Source organism: Taudactylus pleione, unplaced genomic scaffold (assembly GCF_031769625.1).
Source record: "Taudactylus pleione unplaced genomic scaffold, aTauple2 ptg000585l, whole genome shotgun sequence".
Taxonomy (NCBI): Eukaryota; Metazoa; Chordata; class Amphibia; order Anura; family Myobatrachidae; genus Taudactylus; species Taudactylus pleione.
The window spans coordinates 541,976-560,580 of NW_028284987.1; the positions used below are offsets into that span (position 1 = coordinate 541,976).

An 18,605-nucleotide genomic window follows, 5' to 3' on the forward strand; every position below is an offset into this window, starting at 1 on the left:
TGGCGAACACTTTCAACACTTGCTATGACTTCCTCATGTTTCTCATAGACTGGATTACGTCAATTACTTTAAAAGAAAAACTTTGGGGCCAATAGCGAGTGAAACACCCTGTGTATACAAAATCCATACTGGCCGGGGATGAGAGAGTGAAAGGAAAAAGAACAATAATAATATAGGAGGAAATGGGGCAGAGAGGAAAAAAATCCTGCAATGGCGGCCACAATAGCTAGCTACCTGAGAAATGACCGTTCCAAAATACTAGTGTCTTCATAAACAATGCGCAGTCACACAAAAATCACTAAATTATATTCTTACTTGCCTGTGATGTCAGGATTCCTATACTTCTTCCAGATGATGGGTCAGAAATATAACAGTTGCTCACAGGGCTGTAACTAGGGTGGTGCGACATGTGCCACAGCACAGGGCAGGGGGTGCTGCTTGAGCGCTTGTAGCTTTCTCTTCTTTTATCCCTGGCATCTCCAGGCATGCCCCTTTCTCCACTCTGGCTGCCTACCCTCCATTTGGCCACCTCCCCAAGCACTCAGTCACATCCTCTTTTATATAACACACTTATTTCAAAATACTGTCATACCTGGGTCTCGAACCTATCACTTCTCACATGGCAGTCAGACACCTTACACATGGAGCTATCTTCCCCATAATTTCTGATGGCAGCCCTGAACACAGCCAACAATTTCCGACCTAGGTGTTACCAGCACACCTTGAGTACCCTTGCTGGCAAGTTCAGCTGCCGGCGTGGGGTACATACACGGATCTCACAGCCGCTGATATATGCTACATATAAACTACAAGTAGCGCTCTTTCCATACCTTCAGTTTGTAAACCACAGTACACTGCTGGCTCCAGGCTTGTGCACGGACAAAACCTGCCTTTACCAGCGCTCTCTTATATCTAGAGCTGGTGAGTTATGCTGCATAATTATTGTGCATCATCACTGCAGCCATTGTATTCACACTATTTGGCAGTGACAACTGGATAACAGTGATACAACGGGATCAGTACCTACCCCTTCATCATTGTACGGGACAAATCAGATTTCTCATGGCCCTTGCCCAGGAGGCCACGCCCCTTTTTGGACACACGACTGATGTCCCTATTTGAAGGATAGGGAAGGGGGTTTACAAATGCTCTTTCTGGCCAGGGCACCAAAAAGTCTGGTTACGGTTTGCTTGCTCAAAATGTGTTTATAGACTGCAGTGTTTTGTACCGTCGTAAGTCATTTTTTTATTGTTTTGTTCATACTGTTGCTGTTTAATTGCTTTGTAATATGTTGCGGACCCCTTAAGATTTTATATAAATAATAATAATATTATTAATAATGTAGCGGACAGAGGGCCTGATTCAGAGATGGACGCTAATGCGATCGCAACTGCGTTTCCGTGGACGCGATGCAGTTGCAAAAATATGCTGTTAGCAAAGATCACCCAAGCATAAAGACGCCCACTACAGCCTTCTCACATGCATGTGACTACGCATACCTACGTAAACATCGAAGTTCACCGGTGCCCATTTTACCCTTGCGGCAGGCCAGGGAGCTCTTCTGCCACGCAGAGCTGCGTATGCAATTGTAGTGACTAATTTATGCATGCCCACGTAATGGCGTTCAAACGGCCAGACATGCCTGCGTTTCGCTAACCACCCCTGTCAACACCCCCAAACTGTCACTTCCTGTCAATCTGCAATGGGCCTCTGTGGTCTGCGTGAACGCACGGTGATCGCACTGCTGCCTTCGCGCACTGCGATGCATGTGCAATGGCAAACAATCGCTCGATCTGCGTGCGATTTGCAGTTGGGTTCATCTCTGAATCAGGCCCAGTGTTCTTTTGACTTATTACAGGTCAAGTTATCCTTAAATAATACTACACAATAATGTTCAAACATTGTAACGAAAAGTGGTTAGGTACTACAGTATCTGTGCAGCACTGTGACTCTCTCCCTGCTTCCTCCAGTACCACTCTCAGCCTTGTTAGGTACTGTATATTATCTGTGCAGCACTGTGACTCCCTCCCTGCTTCCTACAGTACCGCTCTCAGCCTTGTTAGGTACTGTACATTATCTGTGCAGTACTGTGACTCCCTCTCTGCTTCCTCCAGTATCGCTCTCAGCCTTGTTAGGTACTGTACATTATCTGTGCAGTACTGTGACTCCCTCCCTGCTTCCTACAGTACCGCTCTCAGCCTTGTTAGGTACTGTACATTATCTGTGCAGCACTGTGACGCCCTCCCTGCTTCCTACAGTACCGCTCTCAGCCTTGTTAGGTACTGTACATTATCTGTGCAGCACTGTGACGCCCTCCCTGCTTCCTACAGTACCGCTCTCAGCCTTGTTAGGTACTGTACATTATCTGTGCAGCACTGTGACTCTCTCCCTGCTTCCTACAGTACCGCTCTCAGCCTTGTTAGGTACTGTACATTATCTGTGCAGTACTGTGACTCCCTCCCTGCTTCCTACTGTACCTCAGGCTCTCTCATCCTTGTTAAGTACTGTACATTATCTGTGCAGTACTGTGTGACTCTCTCCCTGCTGCCTACAGTACCGCTCTCGACCTCTGCGTGGCTCACACATCACATGTTGAGTCTCCTGAATGCTTCAGCTAGCAGCCGGCTCATTAGCTGCATTGCATAGCCCGGCCTTTCTGTGCACATTATTGTAATTAGGTAGGAGGGATGTCCAGCAGCACTGCCCTGACACAGGCAGCAGCCGGGCTTCTCACTTTCTACTGTCAGTCAGCTGCAGGGCTGGAAAGATCGGAGTTGTCTATGTGTCACAGACAGACGTTACAAAGGTCCAACTCCTAAATGATTTGGAATATGTCTATCAAAGTGTCTGTGCAATAGGTCTGACCACTATCCTGTAACATGGGTAATCAGCTGGCCAGACCTGAGGAGCAGGAGCAAGGTTTGTAGGCTCATATGCATCTTATTCTACACATGGCATGTATTGTGCATGATTAGAGGTATGCAATGTTGTGTCCTTTGTAGATCCTCTGTGTAGCTGTATTGCAGTCGTGCAGAGAATAGAGCCTTCCATTCTGCCCTGTCCTGAGAGCAGTGTGTGTGTGTGTCTGTGAGCACAATGAAGGGAATGATGTATGCACAGGAAGCCGGTATCTCTGCGTGCTGCTGCTGGGGTGCCTGTCACTGATTATTCCTCTGCAGCTGGGAAGTTGTGACCCTGCCCTCCTGATGTGTGAATGGGTGCACACATTACTCCAGGGTAATTAGTGCTTTAACTGGAAACATTGGATGGCTAGAATGCCTTATACCGGTAGTTGTAGGCGATTGCAGGAATTGCTTAATGTCTATAGAGAGGTGAAGGACATTCCCTTGGGCCTGCTGCTGTGTAATTAGACAGATGATACCTGGCTGGCAGCACCTGTTATAAGACAGTATGCTGTAGTACACAGGACAGGCCTGCACCGTTCAGTCAGGGGCTTGCTCAGTCTGTGGTGAGCTGCTATGGCATACAGTACTGTTTCTGCTTGTTTATGAACTGTGGGTTTTGAATTTTATAGTCACAAAGTGGGTAACCCAGCAAGTGGTGAAAATGACTTTATTGTGGTCAAAACATTGTTTAATGACAAATTTAGTACCCAGGTTTGAAAGAAAATAATAGTAAATCACATAAAATGTCATACTTTTCATGAACACTGTCAAATACAGTTTCAAAACTTATGCAGCATACACATGGTCAGATTTTGTTAAAGGTCTGAATAACGATTGTAAAAATTGTTCATATCTTTGATATGCTGGGTATGCATCGACCAATGATGCACGTTCCCGCATATCAGATAACGATATCTGACATCGACTGTGTTTGCAGTAAGATTTGGATGACGTCATTTATTTTAATACTGTCAGAAATCATTAATCGTTCACAAAATTGTTCAAGTCGTTGATGAAATCGTTCATCGGTCAATGAAATCAATGATCTAACAAATCTGACCGTGTGTATGCACCATTAAAGATAAGGTGAAAAAAAAGTGTTTATTTTTTTAATTAACTCTCCAAAAACATACTGGGGATACAAATGAGACGGACCCTCTCTGTGTTGTCAGAGTTTCAATGTAAGAACATTATAATCAGGAATTATATATATTAGTATTGTGGAAAAGTTTTTGGCAGGTGTGGAAAAAATGCTGCAAAGTAAGAATGCTTTCAGAAATATAAGTTTTTATAGTTTATATTTATCAATTAACAAAATGAATGGACAGTAGAGACATCTAAATGAAATCAATATTTGGTGCGACCATTCAAAACTGCATCAATTCTTCTAGGTACACTTGCACACAGTTTTTGAAGGAACTCAGAAGGGAGATTGTTCCAAACATCATGGAGAAGAAACAATAGATCTTCTGTGGATGTAGGCTTGCTCAAATCCTTCTGTCTCTTCATGTAATACCAGACAGACTGGATGATGTTGAGATCAGGGCTTTGTGGGGGCCATATCGTCACTTCCATGACTCCTTGTTCTTCTTTACACTGAAGTCACAATGCTACGCACTAGGGGGCTGTGCTGATTAATTTGATATGCAACACTTGTATATCTGTGATATGTGACACTTGTATAGCCCGGCGCTAGCAGAGTCTTATGGGGCCAAGTGCACCAAGAGGGGCTGTTTGGCGTGACTGCAGCAAGTGGCATCAGACAAGGTGGTGAGATGGTGCATCAGTGGTTCGTTCTTAATCTGGATACACACTATGCGATCCCAATCCCGGGTCGTTCATCGCACCGTCACAGCAGATGAGATGATGTGATGAACGACGCCATGCTGCTAAATGCAGCATGGATCGATGAGGTACGCCGCCGTACACCACAGTGTGTACGAATGGCATGATGTAATGTTCCATTGCGTTGTCCCGTTGGCTGGGTACACAGTCACATTTGTTTTTACACATTGCAGTGTAGGCGAATCTCTGACTGACAGATTCTGGGTATTGATCTGTCATTTATTGGATCAGCTTGTCCACCTTAAATAATGCTACATACAAAAGCACTGGACACTGCAGAAATTCTTTTTAGAATGCAAGATGTGACATATGATGCAGAATTTTGTATTCTTCTGCACCAGAATAAAGTGCCCTGTCATGCTGGTCTATTATCCCCAATAAATGTACATATTTTGTTTTATGCCTGAAAACTCTTGAAGAATTTTTATACTATTTAAAGGTTTAATTGAATTCATATAATTATATAGGCTTTCAAAGGAACCAACTATCTGAGCACTACTGCTGTTTTGGGTAACCTATCACTCGCCAGTTTTTGTGGTATAATATTATTTATTAATATTTCAATGAACTAGGAGAAACGTTAGATGTCATATGAAAAGGACTTGAGACTCTCTCTGGACTAAGATTCATGGCACAAAATTAGGTGTGTAATCCTAAAATTTCTATTTCCATTTTGATAAAGACTACTAGTAAGGTCTGTTGTAGATGTTGCCCATTCCCTACAAGATTCCACCAATTTTCCTGTCTTGCTCCTCTGTGTGCTCTCATGGTCGCGGGCAGAGGGGAGACTTAATTCTCTTCAAACCCTTCACTCAAGTATTATTTGGGACACAACTTCAGTTTTCCTTATGATCTGCTGGCTGTTTCCAAAGCTTAGCAACCAATCCAATAAACTGTATTCTATGTGTAAAATCAGCTATAGCTAAGCACTGAAAGAATTCTGCACCTCCTCCTCTCCAGATCATTTTGGAGAAAATCTGGATCACTATTAAGGGGTCTATTCATTATCGTTTAATTTCTACAAAAGCAGGTGAAATTTAAATTTCACCTACTTTTGGAGAAATTAATTTTTGGGGGCATTCATCATAAAGGTAATGCAGGAGATATTACAGATAACTCCTGCTTAACTTTCTCTCCCGATGTGGCCCGCTATCTCCATACACTAGTACGGGGACCTAAATTAATCAAGCTCCGAAAATACAATATTTTTGGAACTTGACTGCGGGAACATTAACCATTTTCAGATGGCTTTTTGGTCCCGCACCCGGTTGTCGAAGAGGGATCCTTTCAGATTCCTCTGCCCCTGTCCGGCTGCTTCCGCTGGACGCAGAGGCTTTGTGTGCCTGCGTGAACCCTAGTTCACGCAGGTGCACTAGCACTGCCATGTCGGACTTGGCAGTGTTAAGTTTTACTTCTTCAAAAGAAGATATTTGGCGGAAACAGCTAATTTTCCCCTAGGTTATCTCCACACCGGAGCAATGATAATTACTCTGGTGCTCACCGTGAGTTGGAATGTATTGGGGTCAGCTCGGACCCCGATAATTAACATGATGAATAGACCTCTAAAAATCAAACTAATGGAGAAGACAAAACAAGGATTCACTTTTACTTTTAATCTATAGATGGCCATCATGCATTAATGGTTAATATCTGATGGACGATAGTTTTGCAATTGATGGTGGAGATGCAGTGGTTCCCTGCCATCGATTTCACAGAGCCCCGCAATGTTTTTTTTTTCTTTTTTCCTGGCGCCGGGACACAGAGCCTAGCCCTGTCCCCCGATTTGACCTGCGAAGGCTTGCTCCCACCTCTGTCTGGCCCACTACCTGGTGAGTAATAGAGCAGGGATATCCATCGGTGGGTGAAACTATCAATTGTTCCCTGTCGATGGTTTCATACCATTGAGGTAAACCATCTATTGTACAATCGATAATTAACCCACCGAAGGCCATCCTACTTTACTCTCTGGAACACGCCTGGTGTTTACCTCTTTATGAAGGGCTGGACCTGGGCTTAAAATCAAGGGCCTATTGTGAGAAGCAGAAGAGATGGGATCAGTGCGTTGTGGGTGTGGCCAGTACACGATCAGCCCCAATGTCTCCCTACATACATAAAAATAAAAGAATTGCATAACTTTGTGAGGAAATTGGAATTACAATTGTAATACTTATGCTTTACGGCCAACCAACTGGTCATCATCATGCTGTCACGATGAGGGGTCTATTTTAATGTGGAGGCCCGGAGCTTTAGTCCCATCCACCCCATCGTTAATTGGACCCTGTCTTTATGTCCCGACTAACTTTTTAATAGTAGGTCTTACAGGCCGAACTTTAAATGTGTTTTTTACTAAACCTCTTGAGGTGCTTTCTCTTTTTCCCGGCCCCTTTCCTAAACACCCTCTCTCTCTCTCTCTCTCTCTCTCCTTTCTCATCCCATTCTCACTTGTTTTGTACCACATCAGGAAAATAGTGCACAATTTTTTTGTATGACTTTTTATAATTTGTTTCTCGAATGGTGGCTTTCACATACCCTTTATGTAATGGTGTGTGTGTGTGTGTGTATGTGTGTGTGTGTGTATATGTATATGTGTGTATGTGTATATATATATATATATATATATTATACACTAGTTTTGGAATAAAAAAATAGTTCATATCTTTGCTTTTCTTGCATATTTTTATTTTGCTAAAAATTTTCAGTAGAAAACATAGATTGTAAGGGGGTATTCCCAAGCATGTGTGTGCTTTTACTGCATCTTACATGCTTGCAAAAAAAATAATAATAATATTTTTTACACTTCCAAAGCCAGATGTATTAAACATGAACAGGTTCTTCTTATTTAGTCACATTGTATCATGGCCTGACATGAAGGCGGTAATGTGTAATTACAGTAGGCGTTTGTGTAAGGCTCATTGATCAGTGAAACAGTGCTGGTGAATGCATGTAGCTCCTCACTACAGGGTGTCCTAACATTGCACAGTGTGTGATAAGCCCAAAGGTCTTTCTGAATTATGAAACTTCCATCCGATCAAGTAGAATAGAACAGAAAATCTGGGTGTCTGATGAAAATCATTGTCGCATACCTGACGGGACAGAATAGGAAGTGAGGGCGCTTTGCATGTTTGGAAAAGCTGGTCACCGATTAGGTCATTTGGTAATTGGGCCTGAAGAAATCGAATACCATAGTGTGTGGACCGCATTAGATTTGTATCTATAGTAAAAATTGTCTGCAGTTTACACAACCTAATCTAATTTAATTTACAGTCTTAACACTAACTCCTACTTTGCCTGAGGGGCCAGCAGTGTATTATGATTGCTTTGTACTGTATTGCTTAGCATGAAATACTCCTGTATACCCAGAAGGATTTTCCTTCTAGTAAATATCTCCCACTTGTGATAGAGTATGAATAAACGCTCACTATGACCAGCTTCAACCCATTTGCCTATGCAAATTTGTGTTACTCTGCAAACGACCACCACCTTGCTTGTACACTCCACAAATTACCTCCATTATATGCCACCAATAATCTCTTAAATCAGAAACTTTTCTACTTGTTACAATATACATGTGTTATTACAGTAAATATTGCATTGCCATTAAATAATTATTGTTTTTAAATAAACTCAATCATTACACAAGCTAGTCAGACATAAACGGTGCGCTGAACGTTCATAGTGATCCATGATAGGTACAATTTGGGAAAGTTATGAAAACTAGTACACAAGCTGTGTTGGTGTTGACAAAAAGTTATTAAAAACCCATCATGGTAGTTGTCATTTTCTAGTTTTATTTGGAAAAGTAAACACGCAAGATTGGTAACTGGGGGCAATGCCACCTTTATCCTGTGCACTCATTTTCATAACTTTTTCCCACTATATGACTATTTTTTGCATATATATAGAGCGAGAGAGATGTAATATATTATACAGAAGTAGATGTTAAATGTATGCTTCTTTGCAGACACTTTGCACATCGATTTGTTCATTTGCGTTCCCAGATGAGAACAGTCACCTTTGCTGACATTATTCTTTAAAAGCTATAAACTTGCCTGATGTATAATTTACTAACTCCAGGTCTTTTTCTACAACCAAGTAGTAAAGTTTATGTTTATTTTATTTTTTAAAATGTTTACACACACGGATTATCAGTGCCTGCCTTGTAGCAGAAGTTTGCATTAGAAGATGGGAATTATTGGGTGGATCAGGGGAGTTTGTTATTAAGGAATTGATGTATCAAACTACTTTTGCGGACAACCATGCTAAAACATCCGTTTTCACAGGATTGTCACATTAATTAAGTATCGGGGATATAGATTCAAAAGGTACTATAGCAAATATTGGAGATATCTGCTCTAGTATTATTCACAAATGTAATCCCCATAGGTTTCCACGAGAACTGCAAAAATGTCCACTGTATCAAGCTCCAAAAAACAAAGCTATTTGTAGCATGGCTCCCGATGGCAAATGTCACCTTTTGATGACGTTAGCCATTGTAATCTACGGGCTCCAAGACATCTCTCTTTCAGTGTTCTACCCAGACATTATTTCCAGCTGGGTGGCATCAAAAAGTAGCCGGGTGGGGGCCTTCGCAATTATGCGCGCGCCGGGAAAAGGGGTAACTCCCTTACCAATCCAGCCCGACAGGTCTCAGGCTGCTCCCCCCCCCCCTGGCTCTCAGTCAAAAGTGCCCATTATGCAGTGCCCCCTGTATTTGTGCCCTTTATACAGTGCCTTCTGTAGTTTTCCCTTTTTATGCATTGCCCCCTGTAGTTTAGCTTTGCCCTTATGCAGTGCCCTCAGGCTGATGTAATGACCCTATGTAGTGCCCCCAGACTGGTCCCTTATGTTGTGCCCCCAGGCTTAAATAGTGTCCCTTATGCAGTGCCCCCAGGCTGGCCCCTTATGCAGTGCCCCCAGGCTGGCCCCCTATGCAGTGCCCCCAGGCTGGTCCCCTATGCAGTGCCCCCAGGTTTAAATAGTGTCCCTTATGCAGTGCCGCAGGCTGGTACCTTATGAAGTGCCCCCTGGCTTAAATAGTGCACCTTAGGCAGTGCCCCCAGACCCTTCCTGGCCCTGATCCCAGCCCCAGCCCAGAACTTACCTTTATCTGCTGGCCGCTCGCGCTCCCACTCCCGTTGCCTCGCGCTGACTTGATCTAACTAGATCCAGCAGGCGCGCGGGGCAGGCTCCTCACATCGCTGGTGACGTCATGACGTCATTCGCGCAGTGCATCACTGGGAACGCTTGCCTCTGAAGTGATCGGAGGCTTCTTTAGCCTCCGGTCACTTCAGAGGCCAGCGTTCCACAGCAGGGGTCGGCTGTTTCTGCCGGGCGATGCGCCTGCAGAAAACAGCCTGGGGAGAACACTGTCTTTGGAGAGGGCTCAGAAGGATTCCTTTCCGTTACCGACACTTCACACATGCGTAAAAGTAAAGTGATCACGTAATCCATAATTTTACATATTTGTCTTCACAGGTGCAAGATCCTATTGGAACAATATATTGTTGAGATATAGTCTCGAAAAGTAATTGCTTTACGCCATGATAAGAAATAAAGCTTGTCGGTGGTAAAAAGTGGTCAGTGATACTACTTCCCCTTGTACCCCTTTTACACCAACCGAATAACCCGGGTTATTGCCGGGTCGACCCGGGTCGATGATCTGTGTGAACGGCTCCCAGAAAAATTTCCTGTGTTGATTTACCCGGGAATCTTCCTCGGGTTGAGAGCAGGGTTGAACACGGGTTGTTCCCGTGTCATGTGGCAGTGTGAACGGGTACTACCCAGATTATTTTACCAGGCTACATTCTGCTATTAGCTGATTGGAGCTTCTGGGGCACTGGCAGATGATGTCATTTGTCAGGGCCTTGCAGAGAGATACACACGCAGCCTTTACTTGCCTGCCTAACCTCCTGCACACAGCCTGAACCACAGCCTGACCAACTCCCACAAAACGCAGGCTGATACACAGGCTGCCACAGTCAGAACTGCAGCCTGCACCACAGCCTGACCAGCAGCTCCAAACGCAGGCTGATACACAGCCATAACAGCAGCCTGAGCCACACCCTGTTACTACAGCAGCATGTGTGCTGCATCGAACTGGACCGATGCCGATATCCGAGAGCTACTGCTCATCAGGGCGGAGGAAGAAATTAAACGCCAGATGACCGGCACAGTGAAAGATGCAGTAGTGTACCACAACATAGCCAAGATTCTGGAGTCCCGAGGGATAAAACGCACGCAGCAGCAAGTGGTCAATAAATTGAAGGCCTTGCGTAAGCAGTTCACTAAAGTGCACGATCATTACCGCAACAAAAGTGGTGCAGGCCGCAAGGAATGGGTGCATTACCAATTGTGCTACAACGCTTTTGGAAATACAGCGCTTTCAAACCCCATAGCGCTGTCCTCAATTGCGCCATCCTGCTCCAGCCAGCAGGAGGATAGTCAAGAGGTACCGGCTACACAGGTTACCCTGCCGTCCTCACAAAGCAGACCAACATCACAGCTGCTACTGACCGATGAGCCTGGAGAAAGTAGTGGGATGGATTCATCTGTGAATGCTGACAGGATGGATTCATCTGTGAATGCTGACAGTATCGCTTCCACCATAGATGAGGTAGTTGAGACAAGCTCAGAGACTGCGCCCCCTAAAAAGACCCCTCCGCTACGCGCTAATAGTAAGTATTTTAATAAAATAAAATCACCCACATTACACACACACACACACACACACACACACACACACACACACACACACACACACACACACACACACACACACACACACACACACACACACACACACACACACACTACATTCACTTAAGTCCAAATGGTAACTGTTGCAGAGTGCTGCTAGCGTGCAGGTAGATAGAAGGCCACAAGCACATGTACGCAAACACCACTGCTATCTTTGCGTCGGCTCAGTGCATATTATATTTTTGTTTTTGTTTTTCCCCTTTGCAGTCTACAATGTGCCACCCAGAAAGAAGAAGCTCAACAGGTCAGAGCAAGCAGCTAGAGCGATGACTTCTGTGATCATGGAGCATCTCCGTGAATTGGATGCCGATATTCAGAGGCAGGAGGATGCTAGATTGGATCGGTTTCTAGAGTCCGAAAGGCAAATGCAGCAGTCATTTATGAGGCAATTAATGGATATGCAGGAGAGACAGATGTCTTTTTTTGAGCGCACATTTGGTCGTGGCTATCCAAACCAAACACAGGCATTACCACAGGCCCCAGTGTACCCAGAACACAGATTTGGGCAGTGCAATATGGGGCCCAATTATTACAACCCTAGCACTAACCCTAACAACACAAACAAACCAAGAGTCACCACAGTATACAGTGTATAGGCAATTGCCTTAAACATGGCCATTTAAAATAATTTATCGTTGTACCAACCGGTACATGTTCTATTTTAGTTTTTTTTTTATGTTGTGTGGCTAAAATTATAATGTTTGTGTGAAGGCACTTTTCATTTTTTTATAACTTTTATAGTATATTGTTTTCCCCGCACGGATCGGCACTTTTCTTTTATACTGGGCATACAATGTTTGACATATGTTTTATACTTTTTTTTTTTATACTTTTTCAACAATCTAAGAATGTGTTAAAACTGTTCTATTAAAAAACACAATATATGCACATGGTTAAAGTGAAAAAAAAAAAAACTTTAAACCCAAATAACCCAAAAAAATGTTTGGAATATTAAATTTTGCCTTTTTATTTTAAATCAATGGGAAAAGCAGGGATTACCCGGGTTCAGTGTGAACGGGGCAAACCCGGGAATAACCCGGGTCGAGTTGCAGTGTGAACGGTGTCTGAAGCCGAGTTCGACCCGGGATTGACCAGTGTTCAAATTCCAGGGTCGGACCCGGGATTTTGGTGTAAAAGGGGTATTGATCAGAGGGTTCCAGCCATGGTCCTCAAGGCACACTAACAGTCCAGGTTTTAAGGATAGCCATACTTGAGCACAAGTGACTTAATTAGTGCCTTAGTTATTTTGATTTAACCATCTGTGCACAATTATGGATATCACTAAAACCAGGACTGTTATACCCCTTTTCCACCTAAATTCCGGGTCTGACCCGGAGTTGGAACAAAGTTCCTATCCGGATCAGACCCGGAATTTTGCCGGCGCCGACTCGGGATATTCCCGAGTCAGCGCCGCTCACACCGCAGTCGGGTCTGCATAGACCCGGCTTTTACGGAGTGAAAGTGGTCGCTTGGAGATGACGTCATCTCCAAGCACCACTGAAGCCGGCCCAATCGGCCGGCTAGCAGCGCACTCCAGGTCATCGTGACCCGGAGTGCGCTGTTCTCACAGCAGGGTTTCACGGGCTACGCCCGTGTTAAACCCTGCTAGTTGCCTGGGTTGGATTGCCGGGTCACTCGACCCGGCGATCCGACTCTCTCCCCTTTTACACCAGGGAGCTGCCCGGGTTAACCCTTCAAAAACCCGGGTTTTAGCTCCGGTGTAAAAGGGATATTAGTTTGCCTTGAGGACTGAGGTTGGGAATCACTGCCCTAAATGTTGATTAGGTTCATGTACCTAGTTACCTACAAATAGAGTGCATGTGGTTTTTCACCACTGCTCAGGTCCGAGAGATCAGGTCTCCTATTTATAATAAACATTTCCTTCTGTAGAATAGCACATTTGTAAGTGTACTTTGACCAATATAATAAAAAGCATTCAAACACGCAAACATGACTTGTAATACAGTCTAAATGTAATCTCACTCTCATTATCAGCATGCATTAGTACATAATAGACAAACTGAACTGTATTTTATTATTATTATTTATTACCAGTTATTTATATAGCGCACACATATTCCGCAGCGATTTACAGAGAATATTTGTCCATTCACATCAGTCCCTGCCCCAATGGAACTTACACTCTGTATTCTCTACCACATACTCACATACACACATACACACACTAGGGTTAATTTTGGTTGGGACCCAATTAACCTACCAGTATATTTTTGGAGTGTGGGAGGAAACCGGAGCACCCGGAAGAAACCTACGCAAGCACAAGGAGAATATACAAACTCCACACAGTTAGGGCCGTAGTGGGAATCGAACCCACAACCTCAGTGCTAACCATTACACCCTCTGTGCTGCCCGTCTGTGCTGTATTTTAGGAGAATAACTGAGAGGTTTACATACCAGCAATGCTAGACAGTGAGAGGAGTATGTATAAATCCTAAAATTTGCAGTAAAACCTCAAAAAACTGAAGTACTTTGAAGAAGCCCAATAGGCTTCTATTGTCACACTAATAATCACCAGAGAGAGATGGGAAGAATCCCTTTTTCCGTTCCCAATGGCTTGTGCATGCACATTAGGACACCAGGGACATAAACCCAGAAGTCTTTTCATCACAGGGACAGCTCTCTCGGCGGTATCCAATTAGCCCCGATATTTTTGGGGGGCCGATATAAACGGGGATTTTTCACAGATAATCCCTGTTTCTTTGCCAAATTTTTTTTCACCCCATGCTATTTGTTTTGGGCGAACAAATAGGAATATTTGACCGAAAAACACCCAGGATTCGTGATAAGTTCACGGACATATGTGTTTCCTCCACTGCGCTGGCAAAAAAAGGCACTTTTCAGGGATAATTTATCGGGACAATCCCCGATAAGCGTCGAACTACGGGGTTAATTGGACAGCCCCGGGGGATCCATTAGCACCCGAAAAAGGCTATGGGCTAATTGGATACCGCCCTATATTGGAAGTAATCTGTCCCGGCGGTTAAGTATACTGTACCTGCGTACTGGCAATATAAAATGCTGGTATGGAGGCAGATAGGGGCAGTATCACATTTAATATAATTGATTAACTTAAATTACCTCTATTTAGTTTAGTTTATATTTTTGAGAGTGTTTTGGGAGGCGATTGTGCCAGTAAATCAAAACTACTTCTGATCTGATTTTCCTTTATTTCATAAATTAATTTACTTCTGATAATGTGTCAATAAGCTTTGGTCTAATATCTTCCAATGAAACATTTATTTGTGACGGATTACACCAGTCTTTTTTGGGTAATAGCCCAGGATCTATGTCAGCAAGGGGGCCCAGAGATTCACTATTTGAACTCCATGGTGTGTGTGTGTGTGTGTGTGTGTGTGTATATATATATATATATATATATATATATATATATATATATATATATATTTTACAATACAGGTTGAGTCTACCATATCCAAAATGCTCGGGACCAGGGGTGTTTTGGATAACAGAATATTCTGTATATTGGAGTATTTGCATATCATAATGAGATATCTTGGGAATGATTCCTAAATATACACACAAAATTAATTTATGATTCTTATACACACAGCCTACAGGTAATTTTATACAATATTTTTAATAATTTTGTGGCTCAAGCAAAGTTTTTGTTATGTACATGAAATTCATTTATGTATCATATACACCTTATACACACAGCCTGAAGGTTATTTTATACAATATTTTTAATAATTTGTGCCTTAGACAAAGTTTGTGCACATTGAACCATCAAAAATCAAAGGTTTCATTATCTCAGTCATGCCAAAATATAATTACCTAAAATGGCAAAAGGCTTGCTATGTGTTTTAAAGATTGATAGTGTATACTAAATATTTAGGAGTGTCCCAGTGTGTGATCAGACACAAAAACTATGAGTGGGAGCCCCTGGCATTAACAGCATGCAGGGCCCAATATAGTTTTACGGTACCTGCACTTCTAGAAGTCTCAGAAAGCTAAATGAGCTGCAACTTTTGCTGTAGTGGTAGGTCAGGCACATATTGGATGTATCATTTTTCTGCATTTCATTTTCCCCGCTCCTAGAAATAAAACAAAGCATTATCGCAATGGTTGTTTGGTCCTAAAAACACAAAGTAATTTGAGCTAAATTACCAACTATTCAGTATAAATTATCTCCGGAAAACATGTGTTTTTTTTTCTCTCTCTCTCTCTTTCATTTTAAACTTCTTTCTAAACAGGCTGCTGGAAACATCATCCTACAAACTGAGTGTTTCCTGAGATACTGGCTCCATCTCCATTGCTCTATAGCTTTCCCTCACTTCCTGTGTGACACTAGAGACTGGCTGCTTACACGTGGGAGAGTCAGACGTTTCGCTTTTACATTATTATCCACCAGGCATGACCTGCCCTTTAAATTCATTGCAGGCCTTGGAGTTGCAAACTACTGTATAACCCCTAACATATGTTGGCGATTTGACAGCTTTGATGTTTATCTTCCTGGGTAATGAAGGAAAGGTAGTGTACTCCTGTACACTCTGTACGTGAGTGGACTTTGTGGTCACATAAACAAATTTAGCCACATTTCTTGTGAATTTAGCTGTCTAGAAAAAAAGTTTTTTTTTTTTCCAATAATTACATTTGCTAATGCCGCAGATCTTTTTTGTGCTTTTGGAGTAGACTAGTAATTTTTTTTTTTTTTTTCAGATATGTACAGTATTACATAACATTATATTTATTGCATCTCAAAATAACTTCATCCTCTTACTTTGGATTTTTTTTTTTCCTCTAGCAGTTATAACTATGTAAATTCAGGTGCTTTTACAAAAAAGATACCTCTTTAACAATATTTTTTTGTTGTCCATTTTTGTGAATTTGGTATAAAATGTATCAGATTTATACAGAAATAATGTAAAGGTGAAAGATCACAGTGTTCTTCATAGCAACAGCTACATCCTGAATGTCTATTGTCTGCTGCATTTGTTTAAGCTTTGGCAGGCTGGCCATGACATTTAAAGCTCTGGTAGGAGAGTGTGCTATTCAGCTGAGAAAACTCCATTGGTGGCCATCAGAGAACTGTACAGTGCCATCTTATATCATTGTAAACGCCCAGGGCTATTCAATTACATCCCCTTTTCCTCGTGCTGTTCAATTACATCCCCTTTTCCTCGGCACACGTTCTCGGAGCTATGGGTTAACACGTTCGTGGCATCCGGGCAATTTAATGCGGATTTTGAATCCGGCCCGATGGGGGGAAATCAGTTAACTTTTCCTCGCATGCGGGGGGGGGGGCGAGTTACCATTGTAAATGGCGTCAACGGCATTGGAACTCTCACCCCTCACAACTTGCACATGTTTGCACACCGCACTATGTGGAAATAATAGTACCTAATGTAAAGTCTTCCCTTTGGGCTCAAACCCATTAGCTGCGAGTTCCCTTGTGACGCGAGTAAGTGCGACTGTATGCCACACTTACGGTTTCTACGGACTTGCAGATTTTTTTTCGCAGCCCCATAGGGCTGCGTACCAAAATCTGTGAGTTCGGAAGAGATCGAGCTGAAAGGGAGCTACCATTGCCGGCATTGCTACACCGTTGGAATGGCAACTTGCTCTCTTCGTGGTTAATAGGATTGAGCCCTGTATGCCATTTACAGCAAATACAATATTGTTACACTAGTGTCCTATAGTTTCTAAAAAAGGTGCATGTCCCAGAATGCACTGCACGCAGCAGGCTGACTGGTGAGCATCATGTTGTCTGCTTCTGCCATTACTCTTCATGTGTTCTAGAGTTATAGTGCTAATAATAATACACACAGCACATTGGTCTGCATAACTGGTACTCAGTTCTCTGATTTTTGCATTCTAAAATTTTTCTTTGATAAATTTGACCTTAGAATGGAGAATACACCCATAGTGCAAAATAAAAGAAATTTGTACTGGACAGTTGGTCACTTCCAGGGACAAAACCCTGGGACTTTGTGGCTTATGCTGTGTACACACTATGCAATATTTTGTTTGTACAGTTGACAAATGACATATCGCTATGTGCATCTGCGGTGTGTACAGACAATATGTCTGTGATCGTCGTTCACAGACATATCAGTTCGGCCCTGCAGCACAGTCGGTGCCGATATATCTTGCAGATATGTTGGTACATCTGCCTATGTGTACGGGCGACCGGTACACTGGTTGCAGGAACCGCCGACACTGATATTACAATTGGACGGGCAAATATACATGCTCGCCCAGTTATGATGTCTGACCAAATATATCCAACGGCTGATTGGTAAGTGTGTATAGCTTACCAATTTGGTGGGACGGCCGGTCGGCAGCTGGGTCTGCTAAGTGTGTACGCAGCTTTACTACTAGGAAAGTTCTTCTCTAGCACTTCCCAGGCAAGAAGGTTGCATCCAGGTGTTTTAAAAGCTATATACAGTTGGTGATTGTTTAGTCTGTTTGATTGTGATGAAGTTTGATAAGGGTTCCAATATTTTATAATCTGGTGTAGATATGCAGTGAAGTGCATAAGAAAAAGATAACCACATACAAATGCAATGCTAAAGAAGTGCTGGAAAAATTTGTTCATGTTAACCAGATGTGTCCAAATGGAAGACGAACCTAGGACCATTTATATATCTTCTGTTTTAAAAGGTTTATAATGGGTTTGGAATCAAGTGCATACCATATGTATGATCATTGCAGTATTAACCGTAGGTTTCAAAGATACTGGTCTTGTACATCTCCAGAACCATGCCTTACTGTGACATTTGGCCTGTCTGCAGAGTAACGTAAACCTATGTTTTTATTCTTTGTCTTTTCCAATAAACACTAATGCTCCATGTAGCTTCTGAAAGTAAGGGACATCATAATAGTCCTTATTTCAAGAGAACCTGTTGCCAGGTTTACCACCGTTTTATTAATTATTAAATAGTACCTTATGCCCTATGGAAGGGTTGCAGTCATAATGTAGATCTTTACGATATCGACACCATAACGACAGTTATGATGTTGACATTGTTGAAATGTCGACATATGACATGTCCATGTTATGCAGAATGTTAACATGTGAAAGTTGACATTCTGCACGTACCAGAGAATAAAGTT

General features: G+C 42.7%; 1 protein-coding gene across 5 annotated transcripts in view; it reads left to right on the forward strand.

Moving 5' to 3' along the window:
- SPECC1 (sperm antigen with calponin homology and coiled-coil domains 1) overlaps positions 1–18,605 on the forward strand; it is a 560,436-nt gene that overhangs the window by 238,285 nt on the left and 303,546 nt on the right. The window contains exon 1 of one of the 5 annotated variants that reach the window (XM_088453634.1): positions 2,718–2,919. The exons of 3 other annotated variants lie outside the window; for them this stretch is intronic. In XM_088453634.1, coding sequence (XP_088309760.1) covers positions 2,880–2,919 — 40 coding nt within the window. In that variant the 5' untranslated portion in view covers positions 2,718–2,879. Of the gene's footprint in view, positions 1–2,717; positions 2,920–3,137; positions 3,238–18,605 lie in introns of those variants that run through there. One more of the 5 variants, XM_088453635.1, reaches the window with a different exon arrangement.